Here is a 23,888-nt window from a genome sequence, read left to right on the forward strand (position 1 = left end):
GCTTTCCTTTCATTTCATTGGCACATAACTAGAAACTTAAATCTCAAATACCAGCCTGCATTACATTAACAGAAGTACTTATCTGTCCAGTGCAAATTTTTGGACAGCTGACCCAGCAAGCTATAATTAGATGGTGATGAACCAAACCACCTCTCTACAATTTTTTTAGCAGCAGATCCTCTTAAAATTATAATCCCCTATCACAAAAGACCCAAGATAAAAACAATCAAATTCCAAAGGAAGATTAGTTTCACCAAACTGGTCGATCTCAAGAATGCACAAGTTTTCACGAAGAGAACAGAGTGAATGACATGTTTACAGTTATCGAACTTGCAAAACATGAGTAAATCAGGGCAAAGGCAGCATAAATTATCAAATCAATAGTAGCACAGGGTGTAAAAAGATCAAGAAAAAAGGTCCAACATGAATAGAGCCTTTCAGGTTGCGTTTCGATTCACTTTGAGGTACGGTAGTGCACCAATGACATTGTCGTAGTCACTCTTGTTTACTGGATGCTGCAAACAAAATTGAGCGTGTATCATAATCATATATTACTCTCCATATACTATGATTCCTTGTGGCTATCCAACAAGAACACCCACATAGTTATCCTCTTTATCAGAAAGATTTAAGTCAAGATTCTGTATGATCATGATTAGAAGGATATCATCTCTAAACAATGGACAATGACAACAGGAAACCCGTTTTTTCCTTCACAAAGAAAAAGGGAAAACAAAAAGGTTCTTGTTGTCATTATCTTACTACTCATGGTCATACATAATTAATTAACTTGACCAATCAGTTACCAATAGAAAACTTTGCAGGTAATTATAACCAGAGTTCTTGGAATCAAACTAACAAACTAAATGTTTTCACCATGGTAGAAAACAAAGATATGTGATTGTCCCAAATGCAAAAAACTTGAGCAATCAGTAAATCCAAAGCAACGTGCTAGATACCAAAATGCCAAGCATTGATAATCCATTTCTCAAGGCATGACTATGGGATTTATAAAACACATCAAAAATAATGAGAAACATTTCAGTAAGCTTCATGGTCCATATTTCATTGGCTCACGAAACATCATCAAGGTTTAATGTCATGTGACCAACATGAAGCTCATGAAGCTCCACTAATGAGCTAGAAATTAGCATATCTAGATGACTGTTCAATTCACAGAAGAAAACGTTCTTTACTTGTATACTCTACATTGTATTCTGGAATTTAGGTTACAACAATTTGCTTAAGAGAAATTTAATTCATCCGAGCAACCTCACTATACGCATGATTTTAAGAGGGAAAAAACATATTGTTGGTTTATTCTCAGTTAGTCAGAGCACATAAAATGGCATGTAAGAAAGCAAAAAACTTCAAGTTTAAGTTGATTTTGAGGCCTATGTAACAGGATCTCCAACTCACAAATAATTCTAGAGAATGAAAGTTGTCAATTATCGGATATTAGCAGAAGCAAATCCATGCTCTAAAGTTCATAATTATGATATCTTCTATTGACAAATCATGACAACATTCTCCTGCATGGAATTCATGTTGCCACATAGTATATGAAATCCACCCAATCTTATGCCCTGCATACATATATTTGTAGGTCAGGAAGGGAGAAAGAAGAGTCCTTTAAATGTAACTAAGCATATGTTAAAAGTTTCTTCATAGGCAGCAATCTGCAAAATCACCCACCTTTCTTATGCAAGGGAAAAAAGCCACAAGGATTAACTTGGGTCAAAACAAATTGCTTCCAATTCTTATAAGCAAGCACTATCAGTACCCAAATTACAATCTGAAACATACCATCTTGGACAGCCGGAGCTTCCTCTTGGTGTTCTTCTTCGCCAGCAAGTGCTGCTTCCCCGCCCGCCTCCTCACAATCTTCCCCCGCCCCGTTACCCGGAACCGCTTCGCGGAGGCCTTTTCCAGCCAAGAAAAGGGAACAACCACTTACCCTCAGATGTCATCAAGGAGGCTACAGAAGCAGGAAAGAAGGTACCTTGTGGGTCTTCATCTTGTATCCTTTGGCAGCAAAGACCACGAGACTCGAAGATCTCCGACAGAGGGAACAAGAAGAAGAAGAAGAAGAAGAGGGGATCGGAGAGTGAGTTCTCCGGAGCAGCAGAGGAGACCCGTATAGGGTTGCGGAGGAGGTGAGCTTGTTCTTGAGAGAGACTGCAAGTGGCGAGGGGGAGAAACGGACGGCATTAGAGCAGCGAAGTGGCGGTAGCGCGAGGGGAGAGAGCTTGACGACGAAAAGAGACGATGAGGCCATTGTTTGTTCCGTTCCATCGGCTCAGGTTCGTCGTCCTCTTATCAGGTCGAACGACGGGGTTTCCTGCTCTCGTGGATAAGAGGTGGCATTGGCCCGGGACCGGTCCATTCAGCCAAGCCCAAACCGGATAATAGAATCAGATGGGCCGGGTCAAACGGAGCCTTTGAGGACTAGGCATGGCAAATCGGCCCAAAGTTTTCAGGTCAGACCGGATTCGGCCGGTCTGATTCAAAACCAAGTCACCTTCCCGCCCTCCCACCGCCCGAAGCAATCATTAAATAACTCCAAACCAAGTGTACGACGCACTTCCCAAGGTTTTACTAACCGTTAAGCCCTCCCCTCTTTCTTACCCAGACTTCATTCAAATTTGAACCCACAGCTGACCCCACCACCTCCACACCCATAAAACCCGTCGAAGAAGCCCCTAACCCACTTGGCTCTCTCTCTCTCTCTCTCTCTCTCTAGCGATGACTGCTGTTCCAAAGAAGCCCCATCCACTGCCCTCCTCCCACCACCGCAACTCCGCCTCGCCCCACCAATCCCGCTGCCAAGATCCCCTCCTCGACCCCGACAAGGAGAACCTCGTCCCCGTCGTCAGCCTAAATTCCTGCAAGGGAAAGAAGCTGGACGTCAAGCCCGCGCTGAGGCCGTCCTCCCTGCAGCTTTGCATGAAGCTGAACGAGCCGCCCCAACCATCGTCGTCGTCGTCGCTCCTCGGGCCGCCCAAGCCGTGGGAACCGCTATCCTCCTCGTCGGACGTGTGGGATCAGTTCTCCGACTCCGAATCCGCGCCGGCCTCGTCTTGGTCCACTCTTCCCAACAGGTGAGCGTTACAGAGACCTACGCGGGGATGGTTGAGCTAAGCTGCAATAATCGTGCTGTGTGTGTGTGTGTGTGCAGGTCCTTGTTGTATAGGCCTCTGCCTCTGGATGTTGGGAGATGCACTTGCATCATATTCAAGGAGAGAACACAAGGCAGGAGTGGGATGTCTTTCTACACACTTTACACCAATGTGAGCTTTCCACTTACAATCTCAGTTGGGAAGATGTTTGTGGCATTCTAATGATCCATCCCCGCATGACATATTGTTAAAGCTTTCTTCGATGCATACCAACACAGAAATTCTAAGAACTAGTTGTAAGAAACTTGGGATTTTGCAAGAATTCAATCTTCTCTGACAAGATTTCTTCTACTTGAATAATCTCAAAAACTCTACAAAATGCTTAGTTCTTCTGAGAGTTATCATCTCGATTGGATATTGCAGGAGGGTCAGGGACGACAAGATCGGAAACTGGCTGTTGCATGGCACAGAAGGCGAAATGGCAGGTCTGAGTTCATCGTTGCTCAGAATCCAAACGGAATATTCTGCAACTCAGATGAGAGCTTCTTGGGCAGTATAACAGCGAACCTCATGGGATCAAAATATCAAATTTGGGATCAGGTTGTTGACATCTCTGCATTCATGTTGAAGTTTGATACACAGAGAGAGAGAGAGAGAGAGAGAGGAGCTCATGGTTCAATTTGACAGTAAGCAGGGACTTGACATCATGCATAATAATTCTCCCTTCTTTTGCTGCAGGGGAACAGATTTGATCCTAGAAAGAAGCATTCCAGGCGTCTTCTCGGGCTTGTAGTGTGAGGAAACTTGGTCTACGGTTTATTCTATGAATTCAGGATGCGTCCCATCATCTTTTTCAGGAGTGATCTAAATGCATTCGTTATGACAGGTACCTTCCTACAGTAACTACAATCACAGGGAACTATAGAAGCTTGAGGGCATGGATTCCCAAGTATCAATCCATGCAGCTAAAGAATTCGAACACCACCCAGGTGAATTCCACGATCATCCTTGTAAAGACCAACTGAGATTAAAGAGTTGGAGTGTGCATCTAATGTTTGGCTTTGGACTTGGAGCCATGGCAGATCCAACACATTAATGGACTTCCAAAAGACTGGGGGGAGAATTCGAACAGAGCCAATCGGCTTGTTTCAAGAGTGCCGTATTATAATACCGTAAGCATTCCCAAATTGAATCTGCACGAGAGTTCTTTCACTTGATTGGTGATGCTAATATGCATTGGTTTGGTGCTGGTTAGTTTACAAAAAGACATGAACTGGACTTCAGAGAAAGAGCTGGAAGAACAGGGCCAATAATTCAAAGTTCGGTCAAGAACTTTCAGCTGACAATGGAGGTATATCTTTTTTGCTCGGACTGCATCAATCACATTAAATCATGGCTTGGTTTTTGGCAAATTTTGCGTTGGTACACAAGATTTCCCCATTTATTTGCTTTGAAGATTAATAGCTGTTCATACATTGTTGAACAGGAGAAAGGAAAGCAGACTATTTTGCAGCTTGGGAAGATTGGGAAATCAAAATATGTAATGGATTATAGGCAAGTAATACCTTTGTTTAAAGCATTCATTTTGTAGAATGCGCATCTAAAACAACCTTCTCTCTCTTGTGCAGATATCCTTTGACTGGTTACCAAGCATTTTGCATTTGTTTGACATCCATTGATTCCAAGCTTTGTTGCTCAGTTTAGATGTTCAACCTCTGAACAAAGAGAAATATGAATCCTTGTAGCGTAACATCAATGGCAACCATCATTAAGGCTTTCATTATCAAAGAAGAGGAACAAATCACTTGGCATGTCATCCAGGAACATCTATGAACATGGATCTGAAGGAAGATCTCTGACAAACAATGAAGGATGGAGGCCAAAATCCATTGTAATGTTTCATTACCTGCTTCACTATCAGAGTTATGTAGACTTTTCTTATGCAATGAGATGTTTTCAGCGCCCCAAAATGCATGCGATTATTTTGCAACAGATAATGCGAGTTCTTGACACTCAATTCAAGAACTTTTAGCTGCTTGTAAGCAAAGCTCTCACCATCAGCTACCAAAATACAAGTGAACCATAAGTGCCATACACCAAAATCCGTCACCAATATTTAATATTAACTCGTTCTGAGCTTGCACAGATAAGAAAATAATACAGGATATTTATCAACATTCGGTATCGTACCCAAAAAAATACAAATAAGATTAGATAGGCCATTATGATTCATCATAAGCAAGATTATTCAGGGCTTCCTCATCTACAGGGTAAGCAGGCTTCTCTGCCTTATATCTGAAGCCTCTGATGATATTATTGATGATATCAATTGCTCCTTAATAGACTATATAGAGAATAATGTCAAAAGAAAAGGTAATCATGCTTCTACAAAAACACCATTAAGACGTGCTTCTCCAGAGGCCTTCTCCTGCAATCTGGCTTCATGCTGTTCCAAGTACTCCCTGCTGTTCATCTCGGTTAATCTGAAAATATAACAATATCATTAGTAGCTCACACCACTATTGGTTTTTCATATATCAAATGCAAGAATAGAAGACCTCCTTTCTTGTTACGACTGCTGGAGTCATACCTACTAATTGTGCGGTCTTTAGCGAATCCTAGCTCGTTGTCGACACAAAGATCAACATCATCTTTCTTCTGCGACCGCGATGATGTTCTTGGTGATATCTTTTGAGCATCGGCAACTGTCACAATACTTTCAAAGAGTTCGACTGGGGATGCCTCGGCTGTGCATAGCAGCCTACCCTTGTTTTCATACATCACCTGTTGAAAAGTGACTCGTATAATGACAACCAAAATACAGAAGTAATGTTTTGTACAACAAACTATGGCTCGTTTATAACAAAATTCAACCCTTCTAAGTAGAATTTTGCTAAAATGAAATAGAAATGTGACAGAAGTTGTATTGTCAGGTCAAAGAACACTATGAAATTGGTGCAGATTCAGAACCTAATATACATTATGCTCATTTAAATGAAAGAAACTGGAATGCAGAGGACTTTGAATTTTTTGGATGTCAACGAGACTTGTCAATCAGATTATTTCAATAAGTTCATAAAAAGGCAAGATATCAGTCAGACAAAAAAATTTGAATTTGACATCAGCGTAACATAGATAATATTATTTTCTCCAAAAACAAATCATATAAATGTCTGTTATTTTATCTAGACAATGATCGCATGAAAACTTCCTTTAGTAAAAGATATAAATAGAAATTCTCTAATAATTTATCCAACAAAAGTGCATAGTTTTCATTCAAGACATGGAAAAGATTTTCTGTAACATGGAAATCATAAAGCTCGTTACAAATCATACTCACATCAACCAATGTGACAAAGCGATATGCTGCAGTCCTGTTGTGGATCCCAAATCTTGGCACCCCATCCAGGGCAAGCGTATGAAAATTTTCTGCATGGCAATGGGGCAAAATTCGAAATTAAATTATAGAACACCACAATAACATGAAAGCCAATGATACAGCCTATGAAGAAATTTAATTTCTCACCACAAAGATAAAAGGGGAACATAGATAACTTACTAAATAGTCCAAAGTAGTCTGCTGCCCCCAAAGGTCTATCACAAAGTTCTTCAAATGGAAAATATGCACATCCATTAGCACCAAAAGGAACCTGGAGAAACAAAAAAAAAAAACAAAGATGCCAGACCATGAGCCACTGAAAGTGCTAACTATTTTAGAATGTCAGGTTGTGAAAAAGGACCTGCAATTTTCTTCCCATAACAACTTCTACAACTTGCGGTCCAGGTTTATCATGTCCTATCAAATGCTGAAACTTCTGTTTTAAAAATCCAGTGTGCCCCTTTCCAATAAAATAGAAACCTTTCTCAGCCTGCATCAAAGTAATTAAGTTTAAATTTTGAGTTGTGTACAAACACAAACTTCAGATTTGTATTGCTGAAGAAATGCACTATACTTACCGAACCTATTTTCCGGTAGTCAGTTGATGAGCCAATTGCATGAACTACACACCTTTCCTGCAACAAACATTTCCATTCAACCCAACAGCAGAGTCCTTGTATGCTTAAACTAGTTGCAAACCAAATGGAAATTTGAACAAATATATCCATTCCATTGCCTTCAAGGTCTCAATAAATGGTAAAAATAGGTCCCTCTGCAATCCACCTTCATACAGCTGATCTGGAGCACGATTTGAAGTTGAGACAAGGACCTACAGAATGCATACAGTAAATGACTTGGATTAATGCATTTTCAACTTATACTTATAGTAAATCTGAAAGGATCAGAGAACACACAATGCCTTCACTGAATAAATGCCGAAAAAGACGATTCAATATCAGAGCATCAGCCACATCAGTTACCTGTTAATGACATATTCAATGATTATTCATAAAACAACACTGTACAGAGAAAATTATTGTTTAGTAAGCATAAACATACCATAAATTCATCAAGACATAAAAGAATGGATTCATCTGATATCTCTCCTGCGACGACTTCAAGTGGATCTGATACTCCTTTGTGCATCTAGATGAATGTTATGCCAGGCAGAGAATATAAAAATGCATTAAGCAGAGGAGGAGAAAAACCAGTTTAAAAGATCATCTGACTAGGTGTTGTGAAAATCTCAGGATAAAAAAAAATTGCAGGTATGCAAAGAACCAGCTGTACCTGCAGGCGGCTATGCACATTCAACATAAAATCATGGAAATGAATTCTTTTTTTCCTCCAATTAGATGGCCTGCACAAGAACAAAGGAGTATTAGAAAGAGCTCTCGTAGAGTATGATAAACATGCTAGTCATAGTTACAATGATTCAATTGTATGCCGATAAAATTTACATTGCAGAAAAACAATTACTTGCAAAGAAAAAAGTCTGATCGTAAATCTATATCAAATCAATAAAAAAGTGAAAAATTGCAGTTATACTTTTGGCTGTCTTCAATTTAGAACCTTTAACGTCTATCCTGAACTAGATATCAGGTGGTCCAGTCAAGTACTACTTGCATTGAAGCAAACATGAAATTATTAAGAATTGAGAATTTTTTGAGAAAAGTGGGATGCATTTTGCTACCTCATTAAGATTGACAATGGAAATACCAAATGCTTGCTGTCAAGCATCTACGTAGAATGTTACAGTTCAAGTCTATATGCTTCCGATTTATGTTAAACTTCATCATACTTGGGCATCCATTTGCAGGTATACTATTATAGCAAATATCTGATTAACTTGTCACTAGCCTTAGGCTCGACTTTGAAATAATTTAGCAAAAGCCAGACCACTTATCACATAAAAGCAGACTGATTGGCATAAAATATTATTAACATTTTGAATGACAATTTGCCTCTCTTAAAGTATTTTGTCATATGCCAAGCTGGATCTCACCCAAGGGTTTTCGATAACAAGACAAATAAATTTAGCTTGGCCGGTTCAGGACTGGACCATCCTGGACATATAGAAAAGCAAAGTTACAAAAAATGATAAAAGGGGTTGGTACCATTTTGCATATATTTGATATAAACGACATGGACTGGTGTGTATCAAGTGCAAACTTCCTATTTAGTTCCTCACTTTTGCCATCTAAATGAGATTTGAAGGCGTTGCTCCAGAAAAAGATCAAGAGAACAGAAAATAACAAAGTGAGAGAACAGTCTTATATGGCTCTGTAAAACAGTAATCAGAATTTCTTTTCCATAAATTTTTCATGATCAGTCAGTAGCAATAATTAGTTACAATGCCAAACTCAGGATTTGCATTTTTTTAATTCTGAATGAGACCACCTGCCAATAAAGAATTTGGAAGGACATCTATATTGTGAACTTAATCATGACTAGAGCTATGCTTTAACAATCATAGGGCACCTAGACGTGGTAAATCTCCCCAGTTACACAGACATGTCAAGGAACTAGTATCCACAGAATGCATCAGAATGGAATTCACAGAGTGCTCACAGTTGATCAAAAAACAAGTCCATAAGCATTGTTTTTCCAGTGCCTACTCCTCCATACAGGTATAGACCTTTGACTGGTGAATATGAAGATTGTGGAATGAGACGGGACCATAGCCACCTACTCCTGCAAAAACCCTGAAGGCCAGTAAATAAACCACAGGAGACCAATAAAGAAGCAAAACTCAATGTACAACAGAAAAATAATAATGCACCAACAAATATTAACAAGATGTCAAATTTAAGTAACAACACACAAATTACCTCTGAGATTTCTTGGATGCAGTATATCTATCCAATTGGCAACTCTCTTCAAGCTCAGCAAGCTCCCGATAGAGCCTTTGCAGTTCTTGAATGGTATCTACCTAAGACAAATGTCAGACAACAATTAGAGCATCCAAAAATTCCAATTAGCCAACGCTCCTTTGATTGAAATTAGTGACTGCACCTGAAAGTCATCTCCATCAGCAAGTTCTCCTGAAGCAATTCTCCTTTCATACTCTGACAAAGGGCCAGCTCCTCCAGCATAGTTAGACACTGGGATTAGCATAGTCAATGACATGTCAAAACAGAGAACATAATTTTGCATCGGTGTAGAAATCTCCTAATTGTCCATGTTTATTTGCATTACATACGCAAAATCAGCTGAAAAGGCAGTACCCAGAAATTTACACTTTGCACGACAATAGTATAAATAGAACACAGGATGGAAGATTTGCATTAAAATTCTCTACCACAAGGGAGGAAACAAAGATAACAAGGTGATGATGGTAACAAAAAGATAACCTTCAGAGTCATTTGCTGCAGGAGTATACAGAGATCTCGATAGCACCGTACTCTGGTTCAAATATCTACCAATTTCTCTGCCGTGAAAGGCGCTCCGCGAACAATCAACAACTGAATTACCCAGAATCAAGACTTTCCCATCTTTCCCTAACCCAGTGTGCGAAAGCGCTCCCCGATGAACCCCAGATGGAGCTCGAACTTGTCGAAGAGCTCGAGCAAATGACCTCATCCTTGTCGACTGAGAACGTACGGTAGTCTAACTTCAGTTGGCAGCTATCGTACCTATATAGGCAACACAAAAGCTATCAGAATCAATAAAGATAAAACCTTCATGGCATCACGTAATTCAAATGCCAACTTGCAAAAAAAGTTCCCCTTTTTGTTGTAAAAGCGAATATAAAACGAGGAATTTTACAGTAAAAAGCTTCATGGAAGAGAGAACATCTTGTACGGCTCTCAAAGCAACGACCTAAAAATTAGTGCTGGAGAAACTTCCTACATACCGAAGCGGAACACTCGCTACACAATTGCAAAAGGTAGTACAACCAATTCATGAACCTCTCGATGGTGCACCGAATCCGTTATATTCAAATCCAAGAGAAAGATGAAACTGTAGAACTTTTATCATCATCATGAACAGAATCCAGATCCGATCGACAGTAGATTCCAAGCCGGGCCGAGCAAATTCAGACCTTTGCATCTCGATATAAAACATGCAATCTCAAAATAATTTCCAATTAGTTTTGACGCGATTTGAAAACGAAAGCTATAAGAAAACAAACAAAGGGAAAAGGTAGGTTAATGTATCACAAAAAAACTATCTTTTTGGCCTTTTTTACACCCAGGGGGCAAAATGAATCCTCCCGATTTAGAAGAATTTTTTTTCTGACTATAGCCAAAGGTAGAAACCAACGAAATCAACACTTTAAAGAAGAAAACACCATCAAAATTTATCCAAAAAAGACATCTTAATAACGGAAGCATATTCCGCAAGCCACCGGAATCAGAAAAACTCCAAAGTCAACCAATCTCCTCCAGTCAGATCCTCAACGAAAAAGAATCGTCAACAGAACTCTACAACGGCATCGATGGATTTCTCCGGCGACGTCTTCGAGGATGTCGAGAAGCCACCAAGCCCTAACCTTGGTTCTACAGGGAAAACGGGTCGGAAGACCGAAATTCTACTGTCTCATGAAGAAAAGGCGATGCCTGTAGCAAGGTGATGGTCCGCCGTAGGGTCGGTTCCGCGTCCTAATCTCTTTGGTCTCCAAGAATCCGTCTCCGGGAAGGAATAGGAGAGAGAGAGAGAGAGAGAGAGGCGTTAATTTAGTATGGGAAAAGGACCGGAATAGTACACGCACCCGCCTCGTTGGCAGCGGGGCCCGCCACGTGCTGCCGTCATGCGCCGGAAACGTGCACGGGAAACACAAACCCAATTGCCTAGCCCAGAGAAACGATGGGGCCCGCAAGAGGGTCGAAGGAAGAGGGATGCTGTCTGATCCAGTCAGGAACAGGACACCAGGGCGCAGGTGACGTCGCGTGTGGGTGCGGGAAGAATCGGTCGGTCCGCGCGCTGGGATTCCGTGTTCCCGATCCTGTGAAATGCCATTCGCGGGCGCCGAGGCGGGGACACGCGCTGCGCGGCAGAGATCGTACGGTTGGAATGCGATGAGAGACGGCGCAGTTGTGTCGCGTCCGCGGATGAGGGATCCGCTGTTCCGGATCAGAAACGATCCGCGGTAACTCACACGCGTGTCGTATCTTCCAATTAGACGAGTTTGGGGAGATCGGACCCCGAACACGTGACGACCGCGGATCGTCCATCGACCGGATTGGGATGATTGACTAAAATAAAACACGTTTCCGTAAGGAAGTGAAATAAAAGACAACTAATTATTCTTCATACCTTTCTTTTCTTTTGCTCTATTCAAAATTCAAATGATGGTGGCATGTTTGAAAGTTTCCTTTTGTAAAGTTGATTCGGATCTAATCTGACCTATTTCTCGGATCGGTTTCTAAGTTAATTTTTTTATCGAATCATTTGAACCCTTCAAGAACTACGTCAAGGCACCCTCGATAATATCTCTTTAATATCTAGGTTAATATATTAGTCGAACAAATTAAATATATATGTCTAGTAAATTTTATAATATATTTATGTGTGATCATTTGACATTAATTTCAATCGTAATTATCACTAACTCACATCGAACTTAGGATTGGACTCCGAAGGCAAGATAGGAGAACATAGAACTTGAAACATAATGAACATGCCACATGAGATTCAATATACTACTCAATGAGACCTAAGATTTGATCACGTGATATTGATGTAATAAAATATTATATCATCCATGTGACTTGAGTACAGTGAGATCAAATCATCAATCATGTGACATCGACAAGTTAAGTGCTACATAATAAATGTGTCGATTGCATAGTCATGATATGTCGAGAAAGCATTATCGATTGTCTAGTATTAACATGTCGATCTTATCATTTCTCGCATGACACATTTTTTATGAGTCATTTTGATTTCTTAAGAAAATAAATGTGCTTGCTATAATTATATATAAAAAGTCGATATAATTATCTAAATAGAAAAAATGTGAACATGATTTCGATAACTATCCATCCTAATTCCAATTATAAAATAATTGAACCTAACTAAAATGAATCAGATAGTCACGATAACTATGTCAAGGCACTTCCGATAATATCTCTTTAATATCTAGATTAATACACTAGTCGAACAAATCGAATACATATGTCCAATAAATTTTATAATATATTTATGAGTCTCATGAGTGTTCGTTGTTGTTACCTTCGTGTGATAATTTGACATTAATTTCAATCGTAATTATCACTAACTCACGTTGAACGCAGGATTGGATTATGAAGGCGAGATAGAGAACATGAAACTTTGAAACAGAATGAACATACCGCATGAGATCCATCTGCCATCGATATACTACTTCATGAGGCCTAAGATTTGATCACATTGACGTAATAAAATATTATATCATCCATGTGGCTTGAGTATATATACGTGAGATCGAGTCATCAATCATGTGATATTAACAAGTTAAGTGTTACATAATAAATGTGTCAATCGTATAATCGTGATATGTCGACAGAGCATTATCGATTGTCCAGTATCGATATGTCGACGTTATCGTTTCTCCCATGACACATTTTCTGTAAGTCATTTTGATTTCTTAAGAAAATAAATTTGTTTCCTATAATTATAAAGAAAAGATCGATATAACTATCCAAATAGAAAAAAAAATGTGAACATCATTTCGATAACTATCCATCCTAATTCCAATTCTAAAATAATTGAACCTAACTAAAGTGGATCAGATAGTCACGAGAACCTAAACATACCCAACCTGTTGCAATTTCTACGCGTAAAATATATCGTCTCGTGCACAAGAGAGCATCGAATGTAGATGTAAGCTACAATAAATAATCTACAAAAGCAACGATGTGGCACGAATCACGAGACGAGCCTTGGTGCGTCCATCGACACCACGCTGTAGTGGACAACGACGTCGAGTGAGTTCGACGGTCGCTATTGACTCACCACAAGTAGTCGATCGTATCACCGTCAGGATAAGATCGACAGCCACGAAGTGACGGTCACATCACCGACCGTGTCGTGCGTGATAGGTCACCGATGTCCGCATGCTGTTCCATAGTCGAGGGTGGCCCGCACCGTACGCGGAGGTGATGGCTTGATTGGCGACCACCGGGTGGGTTTAATCCAACGCACATCATGTGTCGTGGAAAGTAGGGAATCTCGACGCCGGCATGTCGCGTCGTGCTTTGTTTAAATTCGATCCACTGCGGTGGCGGGTTACGCCAACGTCGGAAAATTCAGAATAATCCGATCCGATGTCACTTTCCACGTTGGAGACCGTAGAGATATTAACTCTACTCCTTACATGTTGGATGTATATACCTTTTGAATTCGCTGATGCCAAACACATGTCATGTGACATTTGTTTTATATTCATTGCTTTTATTTTACTACTACCAACGTAAGTGGAAATATTAGGTACAAGCCTACTTTAATTATATATATTACTATAACTAAAATAAATATTGAATTAGAACAGTCCTCCGTTGTAGTCTAGTTGGTTAGGATACTCGGCTCTCACCCGAGAGACCAGGGTTCTAGTCCCGGCAACGGAAGATTATGTTTTTTAATTTTCAGAAGTTTTTTTAGCTTTGTTTTATTTCAGTTTATTTTAGCACAATTTATTTTTCTGGATTATGTTTTTTAATTTTCAGAAATATATATTTTTTTAATTCAGTTTATTTTAGCACCATTTATTCAATATAATTTATATTTTGCAGATTTTTGAATGTAAGTTAAAATTTATTTTTGGATTAATTATTTATTTCCTCTTGCATTAGTGAACACAATCTGACATTACCTTTGTTCTTAATTAAGAAATTAGTTGACATTATTTTTGGATTAATTATTTATTTCCTCTTGGATAATGTTTTTTAATTTTCAGAAATATATATTTTTTAATTCAGTTTATTTTAGCACCATTTATTTAATAAAATTTATATTTTGCAGATTTTTTAATGTAAGCTAAAATTTATTTTTTGATTAATTATTTATTTCCTCTTGCATTAGTGAACACAATCTGACATTACCTTTGTTCTTAATTAAGAAATTAGCTGACATTATTTTTCACAAGGAAAATTTTGGCTGGTAAAAGGGTTTTATTTTACTTTTATTTTCCTTGAAAAGAAGCTGATTTTTAAAATATATTTTGGAATTATTAATAATGAGCTGGCAGTACCATTTTGTCTTTTTTTTTTCTTTTGAAGGAGATGTAATCAAAGAAGTTGTATGTCTCATTCTACCAAATTAAATCAAATGAGCAATCAATCCTATCAAATTATTCTTTCTCTCACAAATATGAGCATTAAATCACAAAGCATGTCTTATTATATGAATTTATCCAATAATGTTAATTTTTAATTTCCATCTTGTTTTATATTAGTGAGACAAGGCTGGCACTATTTTTTGTGTTTCAGCTTTCAACAGAGCAGATCTCATTGGGCCATTTCATCCTTCACCCTCAGGTTGAGCATCATCTTGTAACTTTAGGCCTGCAATACCTTGTGTTCCTACCAAGCAAAGCTCATTGCCATCATATTAATTTTTGGAAGAATACTTCTTGATCAAGCATAAGAAGTAACTTTACAATCTTGCAGTGCTGTAGGAACCAAAACATGCTTTAGGGAATAATCACATCTGATACAAACCCATCAAAGATGATGCATTGAACATTTTACATTCCTCTATTCTATATTTTCACCTGTGCCTTCCAAAATAGCTTACATTTGCATGAATGCATCTCCCTACATTTTCATATTCTAAAACACTGTAATTTGCATAAATAATTTTTTTTAATGATGATTTTTTTATATTTAATATTTAGAGTTTTTATTTTTCTGTAATACTCATAAATATTTTTTCTAATAAAATAATTTTTATTTGAACCCGTATATGTTTCACTAGTCTAACTCGGCATATCGATTTATGAAATATCAAATGTATCGGAGAAATTTTTTTTTTAAAAAAAAATAATCTATGAAATTACTTACTTTTAAAAGATATATGCATAATAAATAAATAAAAAATTGAAATCTGCAGCTAAGTCATAAAACAAACCACAGTTCCTAAAATAATTTGCCAAGTGATTCTTTCCCTCCATAATAATCTAGCAATGTTGATGAAGGACTCCCAACCCAATGGCATTTCTGTGATTCCACGGAACATAGGCAACATTCATACTGCCTTCTACTTCACTCGATCACTGTGGCTACTACTCCCATTACTTTGCTTGCGACGTCCGTTTCTTGTCATACCCTGCTTGATTTAAAAGTTTCCTCCTTCCCACTCCCTCCTACTGCTACTCCTCCTCTCCCCTTGCGCCATCCCAAGCCCTAGTCCCTTGATGAGAGGGAGAGGCGGGCGGGGATGGGGAACCGGATCAGCGGCTCCCGTCGGAGGCCGGTGGAGGAGCGCCTCACCCGGCCGCAGCGCATCCTTCGGCAACCCACCGATCTGGACTACAAGAAGCTCCGCAAGCTCATTCTCGCCCGGAAGCTCGCCCCCTGCTTCGACGCCCTCGACGAGGTCCCCCACCACCCCCGCGATCTCGAGGAGTGCCCCATTTGCTTCTTCGTAATCCCCTCTCTCTTGCCCTCCCATCAAAATCGCGTCTTTTTTGTTCGAACTCTCTCTGTTTTATGTTCGCCATGGCTTCTGATGAGCAAGCTCGTTCCTTTTTGCCTTTGGACAGTACTATCCCAGCCTGAATCGATCCCGGTGTTGCTCGAAAGGCATTTGCACTGGTGGGGAATCTGCTTAATCTTGTTTCGTTAGGCGTATATTGCTTCTTATTATTATTTGCCAACATCATTTAACACTTCCTTTATAAAAATTGCAGAGTGTTTTCTGCAGATGAAGCCTTCCGATGCGAGTCGTCCCGTTCAGTATCCTACACTGTCTTCATCGTCTTGTGCTGTGGTTCTACTTCTGCCTGCATTACTTTCTTCAATTCGTATCTTTTTGCGTGTTTGATCGTTGCATTTACCTTCATGAATCATTGCTGTTGATGAATGTTGATTTGGATGCCCGAATTGCATCTCTTTCCTTGGTTGTGATAGTGAATGCATGTGAAATGAATTAGTGTCATTTATAGTCATTTTTGTCTGAAAAGATAAAAGGTGACCAATAATCAGGTTTTCATGTCTTTTCCAATTGAGCTGCTGTGGTGTTGCTGCCGACAGAGAACAAAAAGTTGACCAAACCAACATGTGTGTGTGTGTGTAACTGTGTATATATACACACACACACCCTTTGATTACTCTCATCACCATGTTTCTGGAGTCATGATGCCTCTCTTGTAGAAACGTATATTACATTGTTCTCTGTTGGAATTTGCAAAGACACGACTGCCAAAGTACTTCATATATTTCTTTTGATTTTGATAGAAATCCATAGAAATAGCACTGCTTATTTACGAGTTCATGAACCATCTGCTAAAGTTTTAGGAGGATTATTCTATAATTCTACATAATTGGGTTTTACCTTCTTCCATGTTGGCTTGTAATCAGAGAAAGTCTTCCATCAAAAGTTTCATCTGTATCCTTGTATTCTTGTGTTAATTGAAATGTAGGAGATTAGCACAATAAACAATTTTGTCATGGGGAGTTTTTTTCGCACTTATGACAACTTGTTCAATTCAAATCCATCTACAGATATTCACTCAAAATTTACTATGCTCATGCTTTGATTTTTGGAAACAGAATCCATTGTCATTGGATGAGATTTGCTGCATTAGATTAAAGTGATGGCTGACATGATTCCTCCAAGACAACTGACACCAAGATAAAATTTACTAGTATTGGACAAGAAGCAAGGATGTAAAACAAGCATGTTACGAAACCTCAGACCTTTGAACTGGCATTCAACTTGTAAAGAGGACACATCATGATGAAAGAATGGTTTAAAACTTAACAAACTGGTTGGTCTCGGCAGGGCTCATTTGGTACTTAATATAGTTGGGTGACATCTCTCTAATGGCTTCTTTCTTTATGTGACCTGTTTTTTTAAAAAAATTGTTCTCTAAGATGGCTAAAATGGATATCATTGGGTATGACTTGTTTGTAAATTGTAAAGTTTTCATTTTTCTATTTCAAAACTTGTTGCCTCGTTTGAAGTACTTATTGATAAAAGATGCCCATTCTGCAAGACTTCCTGGTATGCAGTTGAGTATCGTGGTGCTAGAACTGAGGAAGAGAAGGACCTAGAACGAGCTGTATGTATCTTACTTCTGATTGAATTTTGAGTTCATGTGCTTCATATATAAATATCTTATCCAATCCAGAAAAGAATAGATGATATGTTCTCACTGTCCTTTAAATTCTGGCAACTTTGCTGTTCGCTTATAGGAAGAGCAAAAGGTCACTGAAGCAAAACTTAGGATGCAACATGAATATGAAATTGTTGGGCAAGTTATACCATCAGGTGAATCTCCACTTCTCTTCAAATTCTAATATCCCTTTACAAAGTTTGAGGTGAAAAATCTGTGCCAATTTAGTTCTGTTTCTAAGTTATTACTTTTGCCATTGCGATATAGTATATCTGTGCCTATTGCAGGTGCGCAGAATATTAGGGAAATGTCTGAACGAGGGGCCTCTCTGATGCAAGGAAATGACCTGGATGGTCCTTTCCGGACTTGCAATAACAGGTCATTTGGTACTTCCCCTCATATATTGTGCTATGTCTTTCCCCTATTATTCTGAATTTTTGTAATGCCCTTATTGTTGAGATTCATTGTCACTAATTTTCTCAGTGATTCTTGCCACTGTGAAAAATTGTCATGGCCTTGGGTGCATCACTAAGTGGAATTCATAAGTTCTAAACAAAACTGTGTGAATTATGCATTCTCTATAATTCAAATTAATTTTCTTTTATTTGCAGGACTCATACTGGAAAATAAACTGAAAAAGGAATAAATATGATTTTGAATTTTCGTATTTAAATATTTTCTGGACCAGAAAATTACATAATTTACCCTGTAAAATCACTTTATCTGTTGAAATTGTGAAAGTGTGCAGAGTTATCTATCCGGTATATATTCTTGTCATCACTATTCTTTTGAACTCCATTATCAGATCTTATGAAAATATCATTTCTTGTAACCTTTTGTTATATTGCTGCACTGCAAAATTTACCGGCAACAGCCTTTGCTAATGTCCCTCTAGATATGCTCGTCGTGTAATTGAAATGATGGTTCGTTTGATCTACATAGTTCACTGAGTGCATGTTGTTGATTTATATTTTGCAACACTATTTCTACAATGGCAAAAGTACTATGTAAGTTGATACCCTGTCTTATTATCTGTAATCAGGATGTTCATGCCTCTTATAAACAAATAATTAGTCCTCCATTGATTAAACATCATAAACAGGCAATGTTATTTGGGGTTTGCAGGATTACATGGTCAGGATGAAGGCATTTATTTTTCAAAAAGTCCTTTCTTTATTCCTAGTGTGTTGGTATTTCTAGAAAGGGTTAGTGATTGTGAAGTTTTTATGCAGGAATGAAAATCTAAGTGTAAACCTTGAAGAAGTCATGGTCATGGAAGCTATATGGGACTCTCTTCACATGATTGTGAGTTTGCTGTTCTTCTATGATTCTCTGACCATCCCAATCTCTTTGTTGCCTCTTTTTTTGTTTATCATACTGGTTTGCCGCAAGCAGAGACCGCAGATTGTAACATTTTCCTTAGATATTTGAAGTTTAGCTTTCATCACTTCTTTACAGGATTCCAGATTACAGAAAAGTGCTGCAAATCAAATTTCTGGATCTAGCAATATGGTTGGATTCGGAAATGCAGAACATGAAATTGTTGATGCAACTTGTTTACAATCATCTGGCGAAGTATCTTCAACAGATACAATGCCTGTGGAAGCTGCAGTTGGTATTTCAAGATTACCTGGTCAAAATCTCTTGCAGGCACAGCATCCTGAGCCAGATTGTGAAAGTCAGGCCAAGTTGAAGCCACATGGAAGTTCAGCTGAAGAATCAAATATAAGGGTATCACTGGTTGAATGTTTGGCTACATCTTTCGATTCAGACGAAGAGCATACTTGATACCTGTAATCGTGTCTCTAGTTGTTTAAGCAATTGGATTTACATATCAATTTACCATGAGGAGCCTTTTTCTTGGATGATAGTACAAGTATTCATAACTGATCTTTTTCTTGGCACTCATGTCTCTCGTAGATATATAATTATACCAAACTAAACTTCACAGATATGTCCTGTATTCTAAAGCTCGATATATACTTTTTTTCTTTCAGAATTATTAGTTATCTAAATTTTCATGTCTGCACATATCATGGTGAATAGTCATAGTCATAGATGCCATAAACATGGGCATAAAGCATGAGTTTCAGCATGAGGTACCCACCAGAATTGAATGTTGTATCATAGTTAATATAAAAGATTGATCAACTGTAGCTTTGCAGCTTCATGTAGAATTGTGGTGTTTTGATCCTAGGAGTTCAAGATTTCCTTTCTTAAGTCTGGGTTGACATTCTTCAATGTTTGAGCAACTGTACTGCTCTTGTTGTTTGTAGAGTAAAACTGTTGGAGTAGCAGCGATATGGACTTCCTTGAGCTTACACTTGGAGAAGCCACAAATTGTCAGAGCTGTTATTCTTAGAAATGGCATTTGGTACATGAAGTTTTCAGGGCCATTGGTAGTGACACATTACCTACCCAAACATGTAGATCTCTGCATGGTCTACTATATGTAACATATCAATTTGAGGGACCCATCTGTGTATTTGATGAGTCCCTAGTCATAGATTTGGACCATCTTTTATCTATGTTCTCTGTTCTCCTCTAATCCAAACTTAGAACCCCCCATGCAAGTAAAATACCTTCACTCAGCACCTGTAAGCTGTAGCTTGAATCAACATTCACCATATTTCTATGATCATATGCATTGGTTGCAAGGTTTCACAAACTAAGATTTTTCTCCTCTAATTAGATACTTTAATATTGACTTTGTGCCAAGAATTATTTTTGTGGCAAAAACCTGTGTGTGTACTGGAAGATGAGTTACTGTGGAATTTTGTTCCAAGCTGAGATTTTTTTTCTTTAAAGTGGTAAAGATGAGCAGTTCCAAGTTTTAACCAGCTATCCATCCTCAATGTGTCTATGTTTTGATTAGTGAGTTTGATACATCATCATCAAATTATCAATTTATGTATGTTTTAAACCATAACATTTAATCACTGCCATACTGTAACTCAATCCTCAAGAAACTTTGATGATAACTCCTCTGTTTTTATGAAAGATTTTGATAACTTGTTTAGAGTGAAATGGTCTCTGTCCCTGTTGTATTAAATTGTTGTTCTGGACAATATTTTCATCACAAGACCAACTTGCTTGTGTTAGTGCTTAGGAAGGCAACTGGAAACATTGCATGGGCACTGATGTGGAAATTTTTGGCCTTGTCTTGCTATAGGATTTCAGCTGTTATGTAAAATGTGCAAATAAGTTAGGTCCTTGTGAAGATATATCCTCATGCCATGTCTGTTTATTGGCACAATTCCAATGAAGTTTGGAAATTTTCTTTTTCTGAGCCTCATTAATTTTGGCCAACAAGGCAATAAAATTTTCCTTTTCCAGTAGGATATGCAAGAAAAAGTTGATGAAAGTTATTATTTATATGGTTTGAAATTGTTGGATTTAGCAACAGGAAAGCTATCCAAGTAAATGCATGTATGGATGTAATTGGAGATATATATGCACATATATCTTGATGATCAAATGTTGTGAGATAAAAAGAAAATTTTGTGGATGTGATGTTGAGTTGTTTGGTCTGATGATCCTAATTAAGCTATCAGTCATCATCACATGATAGCTACATTCAGAGGTTTTGGATGGTTAAAAGCTCTGCATTTAATTTCTTTTAGTACAAATTACTCCAACCTTTATTTGATCGAAAGCTGTTTCTTAGTGTTAATAGATGCATTTTTTTTTTCCTACCAAATCACAAAATAATCGACAATAGATCGATCAAATCGTGTAAATAATCGAGAGTAATCCCTCAAACTTAGAGGCTAATTCCTTTAATGTTTGGCCCACAACATTAAACTGGATCATAACTCCACAATAATCCATCAAACTACAGTACAACAATTGATGATCATCACCTAATGGAATGTCCTAAGACGAACATCCATGACGTTAGCTTCTTACTTAAAAAGCTAAACCATGTCCAAGTGATCTCAGTTCACTAACGGTGATACAGACTGCTGAATCGTAAATCTCAGAGGTTGATGGATATTATACATACAAACATGAACACGACACTATGCAGAGACTTGTTCTCTTGATCTAAAAAAGAAACAAAAAAGCATGAAAGCATTACTGTTTCTGAAAGCTTTCCCTTTTGATGAATCCACTTCTCCCATGATATATATCAACACACTCAGTTATGATCATTTCTGTTCATATAACATATTCCTCGAAATGTTTATAGACTAAACGGTGCATATACGAATGAGTATAAAGGGAACTAATAATTCATAATAGACTTTTGAGTGAATTTGCTCGAACAGCACACGGATTTTGAGTGCTTTGAAGAGGAGCTGCTGCTGCTGCTTCTTGCTTTCCCAGACACATTTGTATGTGATGGTAACTACAAGAGCTAGTAACATCGATTGCAAAAGGAAAGAAAGTTCCACTTCTTAATCCCTCTCCACTCTCGCAAACCAAAGTAGCAGAAATATACAACCATATGATGAGGTTTAACATGCGCAGTTCCGGTCCTTCACATTGGGACCTTCAATCTCAAAGCATATCACAAACCACTCGTTGCAGGCACCACATTCTTCCCATGTTACTTTCTTCAGAGACCACGTTGTTCCCATTTTACAGTGTGAGCTTTGGCCTTAGCTGAGCCTTTTCTGTCAACTTTTGCTGGTGAATACCAGCCTCCCACCTCACATCCCTCATTTGCCAACGAACGAAGCTTTTCTTTCGGGCAATGTGCATTTGCTGAGAGCACTGTGGATGCAAGTAATGAAGAAATGGTGCAAAGATGGTCAACGCAAATCAATGATATAAGGGAGGAGAACAGATAAGAGTGATGATGATGCTTAATTACCTGAGCTTTGATGCCTCGAAAGTCGTCAGAAGCTTCTGCATTAGATCCGCCTGAGCTCGAAGAGAGATGACATAGTCCAAGGCTTCATCTAACAAAGAGTACCCATCCAAGGACTCACCCCCGGGAACAAGCCTTTTGAGCGCATGTGTTCTCTTCTCCACCAGAGTCCTGGCGAGGACACTGCTCTTGACACCGTGCGGTGCGCGTAGGTTGTTCTTCCTCCTTGAGCACACTCGGAGGCTCCTCCTCACGATCTTCTTGCTTCTTGGGATCTTCCATGAGCCGTGGCATGGCTTGGTCAGTCTCTCGTACTCCGTTCCCAGGATGAGCCGGAGGAAGGACCTGTGCTCGTCTTCCTCGGAGAGCTTCGCGATGAGGCCACGAGTCCATTTTCTGCTGCCTCTCGCAGAGGCCATGGCCACATCCGCCGACAGCTTGATGGCGCTCTTCCTCTCTTGTAAGCTCATGCTTTTGTACGAAACAGCAGATAGTCGGAAGACACGAAGCAGTTGCCTGAGGAAAGCTCGCTCGAACGATTTCGTGGCTTGCATGGTTGTGGTTGGAAGGGAAGAGTACAGTGTGTCGAAGGCTTGCTTTGCTTATATGGAGCGAGATGACAGAGACAGAGGGTAGGAAGGAGAGAGGTAGCTCCGCTGGAAGATTTCGTGAGTAGGTTCTTGAAAGCATTGCATGTGGCGCTAGGTCATTATGGTACTGTAAACTTTATCCCCTCGCCCACCCCACCCTGCCTCTCTCTCTCTCTCTCTCTTTCACCTAGTCAGGAAGGTTAGAAAAGGCCATTGGCAAGCAGATAAAACCAAGAGAAACATTGGCTGCCTCTTGAGATGAGAGCCTCCTATGCCGAGGTCTACAGTGGCGAGAAACCAAGTGGCTTCTTTGACTTGGTTGGCACATGGAGAAGTCATGTGAAAGAAGAACTTGTCTTCGTGTATACTGTGGATTATTATGATTGTGCAGTGCAGGCATTAGTGTTAGGAAACAGCCAGGCACCAAGTGTCCGGATAAACAAGAAATGAAACAGGAAGAAGAGATAACATGTGGACTTCTCCATGGGGAAGAGGATGGCATGGAGGCTAAGGGGCGTATGAGCAGAGAAACCAATTTGTTCCAGGGCCATGGAAAGGGAGGTCGGGAGAAGGGGTCTACCGGGAAGAGACACACCACATGCATGCACATGGTGCCGGAGGCCCACCGCACCATACGTCACCCATAGTAAACTGCACTGCGAGAAACCACATCACAAGTTGGCACTGGGAAGGACCATATATGCATGCCCAAGAAGTGCCATGC

At 39.1% G+C, this 23,888-nt stretch overlaps 5 protein-coding genes and 1 non-coding gene across 13 annotated transcripts; 3 read left to right on the top strand and 3 right to left on the bottom strand.

Annotated features, from left to right (window-relative positions):
• Positions 1 to 268: 268 nt before the first annotated feature.
• Positions 269 to 2,302, bottom strand: LOC135675802 (large ribosomal subunit protein bL35c-like). The gene is made up of 3 exons (XM_065186357.1): positions 2,003 to 2,302; positions 1,807 to 1,923; positions 269 to 515 (listed from the first exon to the last, which is right to left on the bottom strand). The coding sequence occupies exons 1-3, from the start codon at positions 2,276 to 2,278 to the stop codon at positions 438 to 440; spliced, it is 471 nt and encodes a 156-aa protein (XP_065042429.1). The 5' UTR covers positions 2,279 to 2,302; the 3' UTR covers positions 269 to 437.
• A 428-nt stretch (positions 2,303 to 2,730) lies between these two features.
• On the top strand, positions 2,731 to 5,100 carry LOC135676074 (tubby-like protein 4). Its single transcript, XM_065186901.1, has 9 exons — positions 2,731 to 3,101; positions 3,179 to 3,290; positions 3,543 to 3,719; positions 3,858 to 3,913; positions 4,006 to 4,108; positions 4,202 to 4,291; positions 4,375 to 4,470; positions 4,606 to 4,673; positions 4,748 to 5,100. The coding sequence occupies exons 1-9, from the start codon at positions 2,746 to 2,748 to the stop codon at positions 4,821 to 4,823; spliced, it is 1,134 nt and encodes a 377-aa protein (XP_065042973.1). The 5' UTR covers positions 2,731 to 2,745; the 3' UTR covers positions 4,824 to 5,100.
• Positions 5,101 to 5,211: 111 nt separating this feature from the next.
• Positions 5,212 to 11,172, bottom strand: LOC135582801 (uncharacterized). 7 transcript variants are annotated; one of them, XM_065186808.1, is made up of 15 exons: positions 11,061 to 11,172; positions 9,852 to 10,133; positions 9,514 to 9,602; positions 9,330 to 9,430; positions 9,070 to 9,192; positions 7,789 to 7,858; positions 7,558 to 7,644; positions 7,413 to 7,478; positions 7,235 to 7,327; positions 7,077 to 7,133; positions 6,860 to 6,988; positions 6,679 to 6,769; positions 6,460 to 6,548; positions 5,710 to 5,903; positions 5,212 to 5,602 (listed from the first exon to the last, which is right to left on the bottom strand). In XM_065186808.1, the coding sequence occupies exons 2-15, from the start codon at positions 10,078 to 10,080 to the stop codon at positions 5,497 to 5,499; spliced, it is 1,524 nt and encodes a 507-aa protein (XP_065042880.1). In that variant the 5' UTR covers positions 10,081 to 10,133; positions 11,061 to 11,172; the 3' UTR covers positions 5,212 to 5,496. The 7 variants fall into 7 exon arrangements, with proteins under 7 accessions (XP_065042880.1, XP_065042516.1, XP_065042758.1 ...); XM_065186444.1 differs by having other exon boundaries at positions 10,994 to 11,149; XM_065186686.1 differs by having other exon boundaries at positions 10,930 to 11,127.
• A 2,803-nt stretch (positions 11,173 to 13,975) lies between these two features.
• TRNAE-CUC (transfer RNA glutamic acid (anticodon CUC)) lies at positions 13,976 to 14,048 on the top strand. Its single transcript has one exon. It is a non-coding gene; the product is annotated as a tRNA-Glu (tRNA).
• A 1,682-nt stretch (positions 14,049 to 15,730) lies between these two features.
• On the top strand, positions 15,731 to 19,684 carry LOC135676115 (E3 ubiquitin-protein ligase GW2-like). Of its 2 annotated transcripts, none has more exons than XM_065187051.1 (8): positions 15,731 to 16,065; positions 16,184 to 16,235; positions 16,331 to 16,376; positions 17,623 to 17,704; positions 17,838 to 17,913; positions 18,046 to 18,136; positions 18,991 to 19,063; positions 19,217 to 19,684. In XM_065187051.1, exons 1-8 carry the CDS (start codon positions 15,859 to 15,861, stop codon positions 19,544 to 19,546), a joined length of 957 nt encoding a protein of 318 aa, XP_065043123.1. In that variant the 5' UTR covers positions 15,731 to 15,858; the 3' UTR covers positions 19,547 to 19,684. The 2 variants fall into 2 exon arrangements, with proteins under 2 accessions (XP_065043123.1, XP_065043061.1); XM_065186989.1 differs by having other exon boundaries at positions 16,331 to 16,410; positions 17,639 to 17,704; positions 19,217 to 19,673.
• A 1,814-nt stretch (positions 19,685 to 21,498) lies between these two features.
• LOC135676197 (transcription factor IBH1-like 1) lies at positions 21,499 to 23,218 on the bottom strand. The gene is made up of 2 exons (XM_065187134.1): positions 22,578 to 23,218; positions 21,499 to 22,477 (listed from the first exon to the last, which is right to left on the bottom strand). Exons 1-2 carry the CDS (start codon positions 23,126 to 23,128, stop codon positions 22,423 to 22,425), a joined length of 606 nt encoding a protein of 201 aa, XP_065043206.1. The 5' UTR covers positions 23,129 to 23,218; the 3' UTR covers positions 21,499 to 22,422.
• Between the last annotated feature and the right edge of the window lie 670 nt (positions 23,219 to 23,888).

Source organism: Musa acuminata, chromosome BXJ1-1 (genome assembly GCF_036884655.1).
Source record: "Musa acuminata AAA Group cultivar baxijiao chromosome BXJ1-1, Cavendish_Baxijiao_AAA, whole genome shotgun sequence".
Classification (NCBI taxonomy): Eukaryota; Viridiplantae; Streptophyta; class Magnoliopsida; order Zingiberales; family Musaceae; genus Musa; species Musa acuminata.

Excerpts from the sequence above, each read along its gene's own strand:
- LOC135675802 (XM_065186357.1), bottom strand. The coding sequence starts at position 2,278 with ATGGCCTCATCGTCTCTTTTCGTCGTCAAGCTCTCTCCCCTCGCGCTA. Across the intron at positions 1,924-2,002 it reads ACAAGATGAAGACCCACAAG|GCCTCCGCGAAGCGGTTCCG; the intron begins GTACCTTCTTTC and ends TGGCTGGAAAAG. Across the intron at positions 516-1,806 it reads AGCTCCGGCTGTCCAAGATG|CATCCAGTAAACAAGAGTGA; the intron begins GTATGTTTCAGA and ends TTTTGTTTGCAG.
- LOC135676074 (XM_065186901.1), top strand. The coding sequence starts at position 2,746 with ATGACTGCTGTTCCAAAGAAGCCCCATCCACTGCCCTCCTCCCACCAC. Across the intron at positions 3,291-3,542 it reads TCTACACACTTTACACCAAT|GAGGGTCAGGGACGACAAGA; the intron begins GTGAGCTTTCCA and ends TGGATATTGCAG. Across the intron at positions 4,471-4,605 it reads ACTTTCAGCTGACAATGGAG|GAGAAAGGAAAGCAGACTAT; the intron begins GTATATCTTTTT and ends ATTGTTGAACAG.
- LOC135582801 (XM_065186808.1), bottom strand. The coding sequence starts at position 10,080 with ATGAGGTCATTTGCTCGAGCTCTTCGACAAGTTCGAGCTCCATCTGGG. Across the intron at positions 7,645-7,788 it reads ATGTGCATAGCCGCCTGCAG|ATGCACAAAGGAGTATCAGA; the intron begins GTACAGCTGGTT and ends ACATTCATCTAG. Across the intron at positions 6,549-6,678 it reads AGACTACTTTGGACTATTTA|AAAATTTTCATACGCTTGCC; the intron begins GTAAGTTATCTA and ends ATTGCCATGCAG.
- LOC135676115 (XM_065186989.1), top strand. The coding sequence starts at position 15,859 with ATGGGGAACCGGATCAGCGGCTCCCGTCGGAGGCCGGTGGAGGAGCGC. Across the intron at positions 16,066-16,183 it reads AGTGCCCCATTTGCTTCTTC|TACTATCCCAGCCTGAATCG; the intron begins GTAATCCCCTCT and ends GCCTTTGGACAG. Across the intron at positions 16,236-16,330 it reads CTCGAAAGGCATTTGCACTG|AGTGTTTTCTGCAGATGAAG; the intron begins GTGGGGAATCTG and ends TAAAAATTGCAG.
- LOC135676197 (XM_065187134.1), bottom strand. The coding sequence starts at position 23,128 with ATGCAAGCCACGAAATCGTTCGAGCGAGCTTTCCTCAGGCAACTGCTT. Across the intron at positions 22,478-22,577 it reads TTCGAGGCATCAAAGCTCAG|TGCTCTCAGCAAATGCACAT; the intron begins GTAATTAAGCAT and ends TTGCATCCACAG.